The following is a 17030-nucleotide window of genomic DNA, read 5'->3' on the forward strand; positions in this document are numbered from 1 at the left end:
GTTAGGCTGCTATATACATTTTCTTAGTAAGTAAAAATACATACATTTATTTTATATATATATATATATGATATAGTTTATATCCCCCTTTATTATATATAGAAATAACTCAAGGCAGCAAACATAATTTCTAGAGCCAATTTCGTATTTTTGTCCAAAACTTTTTTGTCTCGGGGCAAGACCACCACATATGAAAGAAGGTGCCAACCTCCTTTCCACACTTCCAACATATCGCTGAAGCACTGGGAAATATTTTTGCTAATCTAGCAAACATAATTTCTAGAGATCCATACTCGCTTTCGCTCGCCCATCAAAGGAGTACCCCTCAACCACACTGGACCAGAGAAATGAAGCTCAGCTAGAACATATGAAGAATAGTTGCAAGAACTGGGAATGTTTAGTCTAGTGAAGAGAAGGACCAGTGGTGACATGATAGAAGTCTTCCAATATGTGAGGGGCTGTCACAGACAGGAGGAGCAACCTATTTTCCAATGGAAGAGCTTGCCTTCAGTAGTTATGGTTGCTACATCACCGGATGTTTTCAAGAAGAGACTCGACTGCCACGTGTCAGAAATAGTATAGGGCAGTGATGGCTAATCTTTTTGTCGACAGCACGTACGTGTACCAGCACCCATAAGGCAATGCACACACGCCCCCACACTCCCCCTGCACATGCGCGCACGACCCTCCCGTGCCCCCCCGCCCATGCACACGTGACCCCCCACACTTCTCCCACCACCCGCCCCCCCATTTTGGGCCTAGTGGGCTTCCCTGCAGCCTCCCCAGACCAAAAATGGGCCATGGGGGGGGGCACACCGTTCTCCCCTGCGCCCTGTTTTGGGCCTAGTAGGCCTCCCCGCAGCCTCCTGAGAACAAAAATGGGCCGTGGGGGGGGGGCACACCGTTCTCCCCCTGCGCCCTGTTTTGGGCCTAGTAGGCCTACCTGCAGCCTCCTGAGAACAAAAACAGGGCGTGGGGGGACGTGCAACACCCCCCCCACGGGCACGTCACCTCAACAATTGCGTGTCTCCCCCATGCGCCCCGCCCCCTGCACATCTCAAAAATCAGCTGGCCGGTGGGAGGCGTGCACGTATGCATGGTTGAGCTGAGCTGCGTGATGGCTTGCATGCCCGCAGAGAGGGCTCTGCGTGCCAGCTGTGGCACACGTGCCATAGGTTAGCCATCACAGGCATATAGATGACAAAGTCCCTTCCAACTTTATTATTCTATTCTATTCTATTCTATTCTATTCTATTCTATTCTATTCTATTCTATTCTATTCTATTCTATTCTATTCTATTCTATTCTATTCTATTCTATTCTATTCTATTCTATTCTATTCTATTCTATTCTATTCTTAGTCTAGTCTAGTCCTCACTCATTTTTGATACGAAGACAAATTTCACTAAAAAGAAACACACAAGTAATTATTGTTCAACGGGGCTTCCAATGAGAGACAAGAAATGAAAATCAAATTTTGCCTCACTTGGAATTTCTTGTTTGATAAGGGAGGAACTTTGTGTGGGAGGAACACTGCCCACAATCTGGGCATTTGAATGGTTATTCCCCTATGTGTAACCTTACATGATTTATAAGGGTAGACATATAACGGAAATCTTTCCCACAATCTGGACATTCATACGGTTTCTCTCCTGTGTGACTCCTCAAGTGTATCATCAAATGGGAATTCCGACTGAAACTTTTCCCACATTCAAGACACTTATACGGTTTTTCTCCACTGTGAATCCTCTGGTGTTTCACCAAGTAGGAATTCTGATTGAAACTTTTCCCACAATCTGGACACTGATATGGTTTTTCTCCTGTGTGAGTTTTCTGGTGTATAACTCGGTTGCAATTCTGACTGAAAGTTTTCCCACAATACAGACACTCATATGGTTTCTCTCCCGTGTGAGTTCTCTGGTGTCTTAACAGCTTGGAATTCCGAGGGAAGCATTTCCCACAATCAGGACACTCGTACAGTTTCTCTCCTCTATGAGTCTTCTGATGCTTCACCAATTCAGATTTAATAGTGAAACTTTCCTGACATTCTGGACATTCGTACAGTTTCTCTCCTGTGTGTGTCTTCTGGTGTATCACTAGGTAGGAATTCTGATTGAAACATTTCCCACACTCTGGACACTCATACTGTTTCTCTGCCATGTGAGTTTTCATGTGTTTCACCAGGTAGGAATTCTGACTGAAACTTTTGCCACAATCATGACATTTATATGGTTTCTCTCCTGTGTGAGTCATTTGGTGTTTCACCAGGTAGGAATTGTGACTGAAACTTTTCCCACAATCAGGACATTTATATGGTTTCTCTTTTGTGTGAGTCCTCTGATGATTCACCAGGTTAAATTTCTGAGGGAAATCTTTCCCACAATCAGGACACTCATATGGTCTCTCTCCTGTGTGAGTCCTCTGATGTTTCACCAGGTTAAATTTCTGAGGGAAATCTTTCCCACAATCAGGACACTCATATGGTCTCTCTCCTGTGTGAGTCCTCTGATGCTTCACCAGATTAAATTTCCGAGAGAAATCTTTCCCACAATCAGGACACTTATATGGTCTCTCTCTTGTGTGAGTCCTCTGATGTTCTACCAGGAGAGAATTGCAAGTAAAACCTTTCCCACAATCTTGGCACTGATATAGATTTTCTCCTTTGTGAGTCATCTGGTGTATCTTCATGTGACAAATCCAAATGAAACGTTTTCCACAGTCGGAACACTTATATGGTTTCTCTTGCATGTGAGTCCTCTGGTGTATCATCAGATCATAATTCTGTGTGAATCTTTCCCCACAATCAGGGCATTCAAAGTTTGTCTCCCCAGTCTGAGTCCTCTTCTGTCTCACCACATTGGTGTTCATGTTTAATATTTTGTTGTATTGGCAGCACTAATAGATTTTCTCTCCGAAATGGGTCATTCAATGAATCTTGAGGAAGCTTTTCTGAGTAAAGGCTTTTGCCACACTCTAAACGTTTATATCATTTTTCACTGGATGGATCTTCTCATGCATAATCAGGGTTTTTTCCAGAACTGATATTTTTGGATTCTTGAAGAGGCAAAAAATATTTGTGATCCCTTACTTGGAGGTTCTTTGATTCTTTTTTTTTTTTTTTGGCTTTAATTTATATGCCGCCCTTCTTCGGAGACTCAGGGCGGTTTACAATGCATTAAGCAATAGCCTTCATACTTTTGTATGTTTTATACAAACTCAGTTTATTGCCCCCACAATCTGGGTCCTCATTTTACCTACCTTTGAAAGGATGGAAGGCTTAGTCAACCCTGAGCCTGGTGAGATTTGAACTTGCAGTAACTGCAAGCAGCAGATGTTAATAAGTGTGCTTTAGTCCACTGTACTACCAAGGCTCCTAGCCATTATTTCCTTTACCAAAGGCTTTAATTAATGCCTGCCCATTTTGGCTATCCAAGTGACATTTTTCTTCCCACAGATTTCCAGGTATTTCCCTCTTTTTCCTTATTTGGAAATTATCCTCCTTGACTTTTCATGTAATATTTTCTTGAGTTCCAGATCCTGTATTTATTTCCAAGTAAAAAAATTCTTGATTTTATTCTCTCCCTTGTCTCTCATCTGCTGAGGAAAGAGGTGAGTTTTTACCATTTGCAGAGGAAGTGGGAAAGATTTTGATTGATGGCTTGTTTTACATTGTAATACTGCTTCTCATTCTCTGTTGTCCAAAGTGCTCTTCTTGGCATCCTCTTTATCTGTAAGATACATATTAATGAATTAAGTTTCATTATTGTTTAAACATTAGTACAATACATGAGAAAGCAGCAAAAATACCCCATACATTTATATGAAAAAACAAATATCAAAATTGTTGTTTAATCTCATAAAATTCTCTTTTTGGCTTAGATAAATCACATAAGTATGCATGCATATTCATGCAGACATAAAGATTCATGAATTTATGTTTGTAGACAATGGACGTATATTTATTTCAATGTGTAAAATGTTCCCAAAGTGCATTCGCTCAAAATTTTATCTAAATTTAGAAAGATGCAGACAATAACGGATGAAATGGTGCCCAAATCCTATGCAAGGTGTAAAATATCTCTTTTGCCCATGAAACTCCTCACTTTCCATCAAAACAACATGCCAAAAATATCACAAGGAATCAAGTGTTACGTGAAGGATGAGGGAACTGGGCTATTAAGAAATATGAAAACTAAAGAAAGTGTCCTAAATCTCCCAGCAGAAAATCACAGGCAGTTGTTTCAAACTATAGAGCATAAGGATAACAGCATTTGGGGAGAGAAAGAATATGCAGCAGCAGCCCCCATGTTTCAGATTTGTCCCTTCGCTGTTTCTACCTACAACATGGAGGAACCCAAAAGGCCCGACTTCTTCCCGGCTTCTCCTCCGACCTTCCCTCCACTCACCTCCCAGGAGCCGTTTCCACCCTCCAAGCGGCACAAGAGGCTCCGCCGACGACATCATCCTCCCGTGGGTGACCCGGAAGACGAAGTTACTCTGCCCTTCGCCTCTTCTCCACATCCTCTCTGGCAATCCAATACTCTATCGTTTCAACTCGTTCCAGCCAAGCCTCTCCCACTTTCCTAGAATAGTTCGGCCGCCGCTGCACCATACCTACTTTCTTAGCGCAAGTGTTGCTTCTTTGTAGAGCGCCATCTAGCGACACAAGGCGGAAGAACATGCTCGTTCTACCCTAATGCAGGGGTGGGCAAATATGGCCCCTTTATGACCTGTGGACTTCAACTCCCAGAATTCCTGAGCCAGCTTGGCTGTCTCAGGAATTCTGGGAGTTGAAGTCCACAGGTTCTAAAAGGGCCACAGTTGCCCACCCCTGCCCTAGGGCGTTTGAAGATGATCTCATTGGTTCCCTCCTATTCGACTCCCACCGAGCTCATCGATAGCTTTTCTCCCTGAAGATCCACCCCCCCAAAAAAAAACCTTTTATTTCAGCCCCCCCCCCTCCCAAAAGGGTGTCCACTGTCCCTGGAGCTGCGACCGAAGCTTCGTTTGCCAGAAACGGCAACTAAACCAAAAGAAAGTTTCCTTTCCATCTGTATATTAAGGGGGGGGGGGGGGGAATGACGTGCAAATTGGAAAGGAGAAAGGATGCCCTTGGATCCAGGCTCTTTTTCCTCGTGGGTGGGGCCCAGGATAACTGCTCGACACTTGCCTCTGAAACTTAACGAAGCTGTAAGAATGAAGCTTGACCCCTTGTCTCTGTTGGGTGGTGGTTGTTTTTTGCCCATGAAATTCCTCACTTGCCAGGAAAACAACATGTCAATAAAGTCACAAGGAATCAAGAAGACTGAGGGAGATGGGTGGTTAGGCAATATGAAAAATAAAGGCAATATGAAAAAAAAATCTCCCAAATCTCAAAATTCAGATTAAGAGCCGGAAGGTCTTTATAGCTCTTTTAGCCCAATCCCCTGCCCAAGCAAGTGACCCCCCTATCATTTTAGACAAGTGGCTGTTCCGGTTCTTCTTAAAAACCCCCAATGATGAAGCACCCACAACTTCTGAATTCAAGCTGTTCCACTGATTTAATTGTTCTCTCTATTAGAAATTTCTCCTTAATTCCAGGATCCTTCTCTCCTTGATTTCTTTTCCACCAATTGCTTCTTGTCTCATCTTCTGGTGGTTTGGAAAATAAACTGACCCTCTTCTCTTTATGGCAGCCCCTCAAATACTGGAATACTGCTTTCATGTCCTACCTGGTCCTTCTTTTTTCTAGAGAAGCCATACCAATATTCCGCAACCTTTCTTCATGTTTTTGTCAGATTTTGGTCTCTCCCATCTCGCAGCAGAATTACAGGTAGAAGTTTAAAATTATGTAATATAAATGTAATAACATTTGGGAAGAGAAGGAATATGCAGCAGCAGACTTCAGCCTTGTTCCTTCGCTGCTTCTATTCAGTGGAGGAAACCAAATGGACCTACTCACTGTTCTCACTGTAAGAAAGTTCCTCCTCATTTCTAGGTTGAATCTCTCCTCGGTCAGTTTCCATCATTCCTTGTCTGGCCTTCAGGTGCTTTGGAAAACAGCTTGACCCCCTCCTCTCTGTGGCAGCCCCTCAAATATTGGAAGACTGCTATCATGTCTCCTCTCTGTCCTTCTCTTCACTAGACTAGCCATGCCCAGTTCATGTAAGCGTTCTTCATATGTTTTAGTCTCCAGTCCGCTAATAATCCTGGTTGCTCTCCTCTGCACTTTTTCTAGAGTCTCAACATCTAAAGTGTGACCAAAACTGGATGCAGTACTCTAGGTGTGAGAACTGAGACCTGCCCATACTGCTTTTCCAAGCTCAGGATAGGTCTGAAAGAGTCATTTCCCCCCATCTGGACAGTTGGCATCCTGGCAGGCTATATACCTCCAACAGCAGTTTCCTATGCATAAGGAAATGATGAGAGGTTTTCCTAGCAGAGGAATTCAAGTCATTGCTAAGATTAAGATATTTTGTAGTGTATCTGAAGAGGGCAATTAAAGGTTAGCAGCCTGGGACTTCACCTTACCCTCTGCTTCCAGCTCTGACTTTGCCACCAGCAGAAAAGGCTGTGTAGGAGAAAGACAACTGGGCCCTTCTTGTCTTGGTTCAAGGCGGGGTATATTGATTGCAATTCTCATGGGCTTCTGGAGGTCTTGGAATAGACGGACTACAACTATTATGTCCCTCCTAGACCTCTCATCAGGTTTCAATAACAATGAACATGATATCTTTCTGGACTGGTTTTAGGGACTGGAAATGGGAGGTACTTTTATTATGGCAGTTGTACTTCTATCTCCATGCCCACTTCTAGTCAGTGTGTGTAGGAGAAGAGAGGCAGTCTCTTGGCCCCTGGAATTTGGGGTGCCCTGGGGATCAAGCCTTTTGCTCTTTTTAAACATGAAATCACTAGGGGTGGCTATCCATCCTGATACCCAATTATGTACATGTAGTCCTGGACTAGTAACATTTCATTTAGCGACCATTTGAGGTTACAATAGCACTGAAAGAAGTGACTTTTGACCAATTTTCACACAACCATTGTTACATAATCTAAATTCAGAAGGTCGGCAATTGACTTATATTTGTGGCAGGTGCAGTGTCCTGGGGTCATGTGATCACCTTTTGTGACTGAGCTGCTGCACAACCTGGATGTCAACCCTGAATAGAATTCTTTATTGGCCAAGTGTGATTGGACACACAAGGAATTTGTCTTGGTGCATATGCTCTCAGTGTACATAAAAGATACGTTCATCAAGAATCATAAGGTACAACACTTAATGATAGTCATAGGTACAAGTTGTTGGCTGAACTCTGGCCATTTTCTTTTTTGTAGTTTTTAGGGAGGATTCTTTTCTCACTGCTTCAGGGCTGACAGAGACTGGAGTGAAGGGGCCGGGGGAGGGGGGTAGAGATTAGCTGGGGTGTTGTAGCCTAAATAAAATTCTTTCCCCTGGAAATCAAGGATGTTCGTGCAGGCGTCTGCAGGTTGGAGACTGAGATCATCTAGCAACTGGCTTGTATGCTGATTGGATCATGTGACTGAGACTCTGGGGGAAGTGATGAAATTTTACTTTTAATTGGGGGGAAAAACCAGCACCAATTTAGAGCCGGTTTTACACTAGGAATATACCAATTTTATATGTCCTAATAAAATGTTCTTTGAGGAACCTGCCTGCCTCAGAGTTCTTATTGAATATGTTGTATTACTTGGAATCCTGACATTAAACTGACTCCCAAACCCTTAAAGCAGCTCCCTTAATCTGGAGCTGCTGTCTGGGGTCTTGAGCTCCGGCCACTTACCCAGTCTACCTGGGCAGCAGAAAAGACTCAGGGAAGATGAAGAAACCGGAGAAGCAACAGGCGCCAACGGGACAAGCGGGGGAATTGTGCAGAGCCTTACCTACCCCTCAACACCCAAGTGAACAGCCGCAGCCACGGGATGTATTACTTGGAACCTTGACACTGGAGTCCTCTGGACTCATGGCTCCTACTTGAGATCGTGACCAGGGAAGGAGCTTTGTACAGATTTATCTATTGCACCAATTGTGCCCTTTAGTGGAAAGGGAGGCCTTGCATATGATTCACTCATAACTTGGTCACCTATTTGGATTACTAGCCTGGGCCATCCAGAAACTTCAACTGGTAGAGAAAGCAGCAGCGCACACAGTAATCGGGGGCCCTCGGTTGCCCATGTGACATCTTTGTGGTGCGAGCTCCACTGGATTCACTTAATGTGCAATTCAACATGCTGGTCATAACCTTTAAAGCTATTTCTTTCATAGCACTTATAATTATATAACACCCCACGAAACCCCTCTCGGTTTAGTGTCAGAATATGGTCTCCAACAATCCTGTCCTCATTTTACAGATCTCAAAAGGATGGAAGGCTGAGTCAACCTTGAGCCCCATCAGGATCGAACTCCAGGCTGTGGGCAGAGTCAGCCAGCAATAATACTGCATTGTAACCACTGAGTCCCCAGAACACCTGTCATTACTGTCCTGTCCCCCCTTTATTATTTTTGCATCTATCTGTTCTACCAGGTCAGATAGGGGGGCACGCTCCTTCCCTTAAATATTCCTACTGGATACTGAGTCGTTTCCATTGCAGGCCCTGCATCAGAAGCTTGATTAGGAACCAGGTGTTTGTATTTATTAAATTTTTATGTCTCTAATCCTAAAGTGAACTTCTCCAATTTAACTCTTTGCGAGGTGAAAAATAGCCAATTTTGAGCAAGAGTGGCAGCTCACAGGAACATAATTAGTAAGGCCAAGAGGCCTTTTTAACATATAAATTGAACAAAAGGAAGAATCACCTTTTTGGGATTCTCAGACCATCAAATTGCCATCAACCTTGCTAGAAGTGCCCTGTACTTGCAGGGCAAGTGCATTTTAAATGTGGAGGCTTTGCATTTTGCCATTTTCTATATATGGGATTTACTGGTTTCTCTATTAAGGTTTTATTGCTGTAAACCGTGTGGAGTCATATAAATTGGGCTACTATATACATTTTCTTACTAAGTAAAATTACATACATGCATAGTTTATATCCCTGTTTATTATATATAGAAATAACTCAAGGCAGCAAACATACTTCCTACAGATCCAAACTCACTTTCTCTCACCCACCAAAGGAGTTCCCAGATTAGAGACCTGCAGGCTAAAACATATGAAGAATGGTTACAAGAAGTGGCCATGGCTACTCTAGTGAAGAGAAGGACCAGCAGTGACATGATAGCAGTCTTCCAATATGTGAGGGGCTGTCACTGGGGGGGGGGCAACCTATTTTATTTATTTATTTATTTAATTTATATACCGCCCTTCTCCCAAAGGGACTCAGGGCGGTGTACAGCCAACATAAAACACACAAATATAAAATTTAAAAACAGTTTAAAAATATTAAATAGTTTGGCCCATATCTAATTAAAATAAAGCTACCCAATTTAGACATTTAAAATTAAGAATTAACGATTAAAAAAATTAAAATTAGGCCAGGCCGGCTTGTTGAAATAAAAGCGTCTTGAGGACCCGGCAGAAGGTACGTAAGTCGGGAATCCTCTGTATCTCGGGGGGCAATTCATTCCAGAGGGCAGGAGCCCCCACAGAGAAAGCTCTCCCCCTGGGGGTCGCCAGCCGACATTGCTTGGCCGAAGGCACCCGGAGGAGCCCCTCTCTGTGGGAGCGAATTGGCCGGTGGGAGGCTATTGGTAGCAGAGGGCGGTCTTGTAAGTACCCAGGTCCTAAGCCATGGAGCGCTCTGAAGGTGGTAACCAACACCTTGAATTGCACCCGGAGGACTACCGGGAGCCAGTGCAGCTCGCGCAGGAGAGGTGTTACATGAGAGCGCCATGACGCTCCCATAACCACCCGCGCGGTCGCATTCTGGACCAGTTGGAGCCTCCGGGTGTTCCTCAAGGGGAGCCCCATGTAGAGAGCATTACAATAGTCCAGGCGGGAACTATTTCCAAAATACCCAAAGCCAGACATGGAAGAATGGATAAAAACTGATCAAGGAAAGATTCAAACTAGAAATAAGGAGAAATTTTCTACAGTGAGAACAATCAACCAATGGAACAGCTTGCCTTCAGTAGTTGTGGATGCTTCATCACTGGAAGCTTTCAAGAAGAGACTCAATCAAGTGTCATAAATGGTATAGGGTCTCCTCCTGGAGCAATGGGTTGGATTAGATGACCACTCCACTGCTGGATTGGAATAGGGACAAAATCCCCTCCAACTTTATTATTTTATTCTATGCTATTCCTCACTCATTTTTGATACTAAGACAAGTTTCACTAAAAAGAACAAGTAATTAAATGTTCAGCTGGGCTTACAATGAGAGACAAGAAATGAGATTCAATATTACTCAACACAAAGCAAATTTTGTGTAATAAGGGAGGAACTTTGTGCGAAACACTGTCCACAATGTGGGCATTAGCAAGTTTACTCCCCTATGTGTAACCTTACATGATTTATAAGGCTAGTTCTAGTTCTGAAATCTTTCCCACAATCCGGACATTCATACGGTTTCTCTCCTGTGTGAGTCCTCCAGTGTATCACCAAATGGGAATTCCGACTGAAAGTTTTCCCACATTCAAGACACTTATACGGTTTTTCTCCACTGTGAATCCTCTGGTGTTTCACCAAGTAGGAATTCTGATTGAAACTTTTTCCGCAATCTGGACACTGATATGGTTTTTCTCCTGTGTGAGTTTTCTGGTGCATCAGCCGGTTAGAATTCTGACTGAAAGTTTTTCCACAATACAGACACTCATATGGTTTCTCTCCCGTGTGAGTTCTCTGGTGTCTTAACAGCTTGGAATTCCGAGGGAAGCATTTCCCACAATCAGGACACTTGTACAGTTTCTCTCCTCTATGAGTCTTCTGATGCTTCACCAATTCAGATTTAATACTGAAACCTTCCTGACATTCTGGACATTCGTACAGTTTCTCTCCTCTGTGAGTCTTCTGGTGTATCACCAGGTGGAAATTCCAACTGAATCTTTTCCCACAATCCAGGCACTCATATGGTTTTTCTCCTGTGTGAGTATTCTGATGTTGCACCAGGTTGGCAGTCTGACTGAAACTTTTCCCACAAAACAGACACTCGTATAATTTTTCTCCTCCGTGAGTCCTTTGATGTATCACCAGATCAGAATTCCGAGGGAAACTTTTACCACAATCCACACACTGATACAGTTTGTCCTCAGTGTGAATAGCCTCATGTACCATCAGGTGAGAATTCTGATGGAAACTTTCCCCACAATCAGTACACTTATATGGTTTCTCTCCTGTGTGAGTCCTCTGGTGTTTCACCAGGTAGGAATTCTGACTGAAACTTTTCCCACACTCTGAACATTCATAGAGTTTCTCAGCCATGTGAGTTTTCTGGTGTTTCATTAGGTAGGAATTCTGACTGAAACTTTTCCCACAATCATGACATTTATATGGTTTCTCTCCTGTGTGAATCCTTTGGTGTTTCACCAGGTAGGAATTCTGACTGAAACATTTCCCACAATCACATTTATATGGTTTCTCTCCTGTGTGAGTCCTCTGATGTATCACTAGGTTGGAACTGCAACTGAATCCTTTCCCACAATCTGAACACTCATACCCTTTCTCTTCCGTATGAATCCTCTGGTGTATTACCAGGTCACATTTCTGAGTGAAACTTTTCCCACAATCTGGACACTTATATGGTTTCTCTCCAGTGTGAATCCTGTGATGTCGCACAAGGTTGGAATTTTGAATGAAACTTTTCCCACACTGCAGACACTCATAAGATTTTTCACCTGTGTGAATCTTTTGGTGCGTTACTAGATAAGAATTGCACTTGTAAGCTTTTCCACAATCTGAACACTCATATGATTTCTCTTGCGTGTGACTCCTCTGGTGTTTCACCAGGTAGGAATTGTAAGTGAAACTTTTCCCACAATCAGGACAGTTATATAGTTTCTCTCCTGTGTGAATCCTCTGGTGTTTCACCAGGTAGGAATTGTTAGTGAAACTTTTCCCACAATCAGGACAGTTATATGGTTTCTCTCCTGTGTGAGTCCTCTGATGTTTCACTAGGGCAGAATTGCAATTGAAATCTTTCCCACAATCTGAACACTCATACAGTTTCTCTCCTGTATGAGTCCTCTGGTGTTTCACCAAGTAGGAATTCTGACTGAAACTTTCCCCGCAGTCATGACATTTGTATGGTTTCTCTCCTGTGTGAGTCCTTTGATGTTTCACCAGGTCAGATTTCCGACTGAAATCTTTCCCACAATCAGGACACTCATAGGGTTTTTCTCCTGTGTGAATCCTCTGATGTTCCACCAGGAGAGAATTCCAATTGAAACCTTTTCCACAATCTTGGCACTGATATTTATTTTCTCCTTTGTGAGTCCCTCGGTGTATCTTCAGGCGACAGATCCAATTGAAACTTTTTCCACATTCGGAACATTTATATGGTTTCTCTGCCCTGTGAGACATCTGGTGTATCACCAGATCAGAATTCCGTGTGAAAATTTTCCCACAAACAGGGCATTCAAAGTTTGTGTCCCCAGTCTGAGTCCTCTTGTGTCTCACCACATTGGTGTTCATGGTTAATCTTTTATCACACTAGAAGCACTGATAGTTTCCCTCCAGTTTGGGTCATTCAATGAAGCATGAGGAAGTTTTTCAAATAAAGCATTGGCCACACACTAAATATTTGTATCATTTTTCAGTGGGTGGATCCTTTTCTGCATAATCAGCTGTGATCAGCAAGCTGTGTTTTTTCACAATAGGCAGTCTGTGGGTTTTTCACAACACTGATATTCTTGGATTCTTGAGGAAGCAAAAATATTTGGGATCCCTTACTTGGAGGTTCTTTGATTCAAGCCATTATTTCCTTCCTCAAAGGCTTTAATTAATGCCTGTCCATTTTGGCTATCCAGGGGATACTTTTATACTGACTTCCAGGTATTTCTCTCTTTTTCCTTATTTGGAAATTATCCTCCTTGACTTTTCATGTAATATTTTCTTGAATTCCAGATACTGTATTTATTTCCAGGTGAAAAAATTCTTGATTTAATTCTCTCCTTTGTCTTTCATCTGCTGAGGAAGGAGGAGTTTTTACAATTTGCAGAGGGGGTGGAAAAGATTTTGATTGATGACTTGTTTTACATTTTAATGCTGCTTCTCATTCTCTGTTGTCCAAAGTGCTCTTCTTGGCATCTTCTTTATCTGTAAAATATATATTAATCCATTAAGTTTCATTATTGTTTAAAAATTAGTGCAATACATGAGAAAGCAGCAAAAATGCCCCATACATTTGCATAAAAAAACAAACACCAAAATTTTAGTTTAATATTATAAAATTCTCTTTTTGGCTTGGATAGATCACACAAATATGCACGCATATTCATGCAGAAATAAAGACCTATGAATTTATGTTTGTAGACAATGTACGTATATTTATTTCAGTGTGCAAAATGTTCCCAAAGTGCATTTGCTCAAGCTTTATCTAAGTTTAGAAAGACGCAGGCACTAAGGGATGAAATGGTGCCCAAATCCTATGCAAGGTGTAAAATATCTCTTTTGCCCATGAAACGCCTCACTTTCCATCAAAACAACATGTCAACAATATCACAAGAAATCGATAAAACCGATAAAATTAGGAAGGAAATTCTTTGAAGAATTAAATAAAGTAATATTAACAAAATCTGGGGAGGGAAGGAATATGCAGCAGCAGCCGCTACGTTTCATCCTTGTTGTTTCCTCCGCCGTGGAGGAACCCAAAGGGCCGGACTCGCTCCCGGCTTCTCCTCCGACCTTCCCGCCACTCACCTCCCAGGAGCCGCTTCGACCCCTTGAAACAGCACAAGAGGAACCAGCGACGCCATCTTCCTCCCCGTGGGTCAGCCGGAAGAGGAAGTTCTTCTGCTCGTCGCCTCCACATCTTCTCTAGCAATACAATGCTCTATGGTTTCAACTCGTTCCAGCCCAGCCTCTCCCCCTTCCCTAGAATAGCTCTGCCGCCGTTGCGCCGTACTTGCTTCGTAGACGGGAGTCTTGCCTGTCTGGCGCCATCTAGCGACACAAGGCGGAAGGACATGCTCGTTCTACCCTAAGGCGTTTGAAGATGTTCTCATTGATTCCGTGCTTCCTTAAGTGCCATCAAGTCCTATTTGATTCCCACGGAGCTCATCGATAGCTTTTTTTTCCCTGAGGCTCCATCCCCAAACCTTTTCTTTCAGGTCCCCCAAGAGGGAACTCCTTGTCTGTGAGCCTGACGTTTCGTTTTCGTTTTTTTTTAAATTTGATTTATATGCCGCCCTTCTCCGGAGACTCAGGGCGGCTTACAATGCGTTAGGCAATAGCCTTCATTCTTTTGTATATTTATACAAAGTCAGCTTATTGCCCCCACAAACTGGGTCCTCATTTCACCTACCTTAGAAAGGATGGAAGGCTGAGTCAACCTTGAGCCTTGGAGAGATTCGAACCAGCAGTTTGTCAGAAACAGCAACTAAACCAAAGGAAAGTTGCCTTTCCATGTGTCTATGGGGTGGGGTGGGGGAATGATGTACAAATTGGAAAGGAGAAAGGATGCCCTTGCATCAAGGCACTTTTTCCTCATGGGGGTGTGGGGGGGGCAAGATAACTCCTCGAAACCTGCCTCTGCAACTTAACAAAGCTGTAAATATGAAGCTTCACCCCATGTCTCTGCTGGGATTTTTTTTTTTTTTTTTGCCCATGAAATTCCTCACTTGCCAGGAAAACAACATGTCAATAAAGTCACAAGGGATCAAGAAGACTGAAGGAAATGGGCCCTTAATCAGCATGAAAAATAAACATTTTTTTTCTAATCTCCCAAATCTCAAATTCAGAATAGAGTGGAAAGGTCTCTATAGATCTTCTAACCTGACCCTCTGCTAAAGCAAGAGACCCCCTACCATTTCAGCCAAGTGGCTGTTTCTTCTTAAAAAGTGATGAAGCACCCATAACGTCTGAAGGCAAGCTCTTCCTCTGGATAATTCTTCTCTCCATTAGAAGTTTCTCCTTAATTCCAGGATCCTTCTCTCCTTGATTTCTTTCCCACCAATAGCTTCTTGTCTCGTCTTCTGGTGGTTTGGAAAATAAATTGATCCCCTCCATTTGTGGCAGCCCCTCAAATACTGCAATACAGCTATCATGTCCCACCTAGTCGTCTTTTCTCTAGAGAAGCCATACCAGTATTCCGCAACCTTTCTTCATGTTTTTGTCTCATACCCTTTAGATTTTGGTCTCTCCCATCTCGCAGCAGAATTACAGGTAGAAGTTTAAAATTATGCAACATAAATGAAATAACATTTGGGAAGAGAAGGAATATACAGCAGCAGACTACATAGTTCAGCCTTGTTCCTTCACTGCTTCTCTTCAGTGGAGGAAACAAAATCGACCTACTAAAACCTCCAGGCTTCTCCTCCGACCTGCCCTCACAACTCATCTTCCACCTGCTGCTCACCTTTCAACTATCTGGCATTTCTAAGGTGTTTTTTTAATGAAGTGCCATTTTCCACTCTTCGCAACCACATCCATAACTTCTCTAACACCACCTAGCCCTAGTCTGGTTTTTTTGGGTCTCGAAGGAACGCCTTTATCGTCACTGCAACTCAGCCAGGAGCTTCTTTTGCAAAAACTAATCCAAGGGAAACTTGCCTTGCAATTTAGTGAAGCTGTAAAAGTGAAACTGGCCTCTTTGTCTCTTCTGGGATTTTATTTTCTTTTACTTCCATGTTTAGTTAACAAGCATGGTATTTCCTTTTGGTGTCCCATCCCTACCTAACAATGGAAATTCTGATGCCTATTGCTGTTGCAAGCTGAGAATTGCCCATATTTCTTTTCCAAGCTCAGGATAGGTCTGAAAGAGTCATTTTCCCCCCATCTGGACAGTTGGTATCCTGGCAGGCAATATACACTACCTCCAACAGCAGTTTCCTATGCATAAGGATATGATGAGAGGCTTTCCTAGCAGAGGAGTTCAAGGAATTGCTGCAGATTAAGATCTTTTCTAAGTGCAGTTAAGAGGGCAATGAAAGGTTGGCAGCCTGAGACTTCAACTCACCCTCTGCTTCCAGCTCTGACTTTGCCACCTGGACTATGAAGGAGAAAGGCACCTGGGTCCTTCTCAGGTTGGGGCAGATCACCAAAACGCCATTGATTGCAATTCTCATGGACTTTTGGAGGGTTTGCGATAGACGGGATGCAACCATTATGTCTCTCCTAGACCTCTCATTAGATTTCAATACCATTGACCATGATATTCTCCGCAGTGGTTGGATTAAAATTTTTTTACTACTAGTTCTGTGGGAGCAGCTTCGTGGGCATGACAGGGGAAGGATACAGTAAAATCTCCATTCCCACCCAACTCCAGGGGAAGGTTACTGCAAAATCCCCACTTCCAATCAGCTGGGACTTGGAAGGCAGAAAATAGATGGGGGTGGGGCCAGTCAGAGGTGGTATTTACTGGTCCTCCGAACTACTCAAAATTTCTGCTACCGGTTCTCCAGAACTGGACAGAACCTGCTAAATACCACCTGAATCTCCTGCATCGGCTTTGGGGACTGGGACTGGGAGGCACTTTGTTACTATGGTTCTACTTCCCCATCCATGCCCGGTTCCAGTCAGGATGGGTAGGAGAACTGAGGCCGATCTTGGCCCCTGCCATTTGGGGTGCCCCTGGGATCAAGCCTTTTGCAGCTCCTTTTTAACATCTACATGAAATCACTAGGGGAGGCCATCCATACTATGACACCCAACTATGTACAGGTAGACCTGGACTTATAACATTTCATTTAGTGATCATTTGAAGTTACAACAGCACTGAAAGAAGTGACTTATGACCATTTTTCACCCTTACAACCATTACAGCATCACCATTGTCACATGGTTAACATTCAGAGGCTTTGCAATTGACTTCATATTTGTGATAGTTGCAGTGTCTTGGGGTCATGTGATCACCTTTGGCGACTGACCTGGTGCACAATCTGGGGGTCCTCCTGGACTCATGTCTCCTGCTTGAGAGTGTGACGGGGGCGGGGCTTT

At 43.2% G+C, this 17030-nt stretch overlaps 2 protein-coding genes across 5 annotated transcripts in view; both read right to left on the reverse strand.

The window, feature by feature from the left end:
• Positions 1 to 1335: 1335 nt before the first annotated feature.
• The window catches only part of LOC139312022 (zinc finger protein 135-like), a 37906-nt gene continuing 22211 nt past the window's right edge, over positions 1336 to 17030 (reverse strand). The window contains exons 1-2 of one of the 4 annotated variants that reach the window (XM_070936544.1): positions 13794 to 13863; positions 1336 to 3728 (exon numbers count right to left, since the gene is read on the reverse strand). In XM_070936544.1, the coding sequence (XP_070792645.1) occupies positions 1561 to 2868 (1308 nt within the window). In that variant the 5' untranslated portion in view covers positions 2869 to 3728; positions 13794 to 13863 and the 3' untranslated portion in view covers positions 1336 to 1560. Of the gene's footprint in view, positions 3729 to 4406; positions 4463 to 13120; positions 13191 to 13793; positions 13864 to 17030 lie in introns of those variants that run through there. The other 3 variants (XM_070936542.1, XR_011599961.1, XM_070936543.1) reach the window with 3 other exon arrangements.
• LOC139312019 (zinc finger protein 850-like) lies at positions 9020 to 12887 on the reverse strand. Its single transcript, XM_070936538.1, has one exon. The coding sequence runs from the start codon at positions 12564 to 12566 to the stop codon at positions 10422 to 10424; it is 2145 nt and encodes a 714-aa protein (XP_070792639.1). The 5' UTR covers positions 12567 to 12887; the 3' UTR covers positions 9020 to 10421.

The sequence above is a fragment of the Pituophis catenifer genome, unplaced genomic scaffold, assembly GCF_029215685.1.
Source record: "Pituophis catenifer annectens isolate HBS135680 unplaced genomic scaffold, rPitCat1.0.hap2 SCAF_2, whole genome shotgun sequence".
In the NCBI taxonomy this organism is placed as follows: Eukaryota; Metazoa; Chordata; class Lepidosauria; order Squamata; family Colubridae; genus Pituophis; species Pituophis catenifer.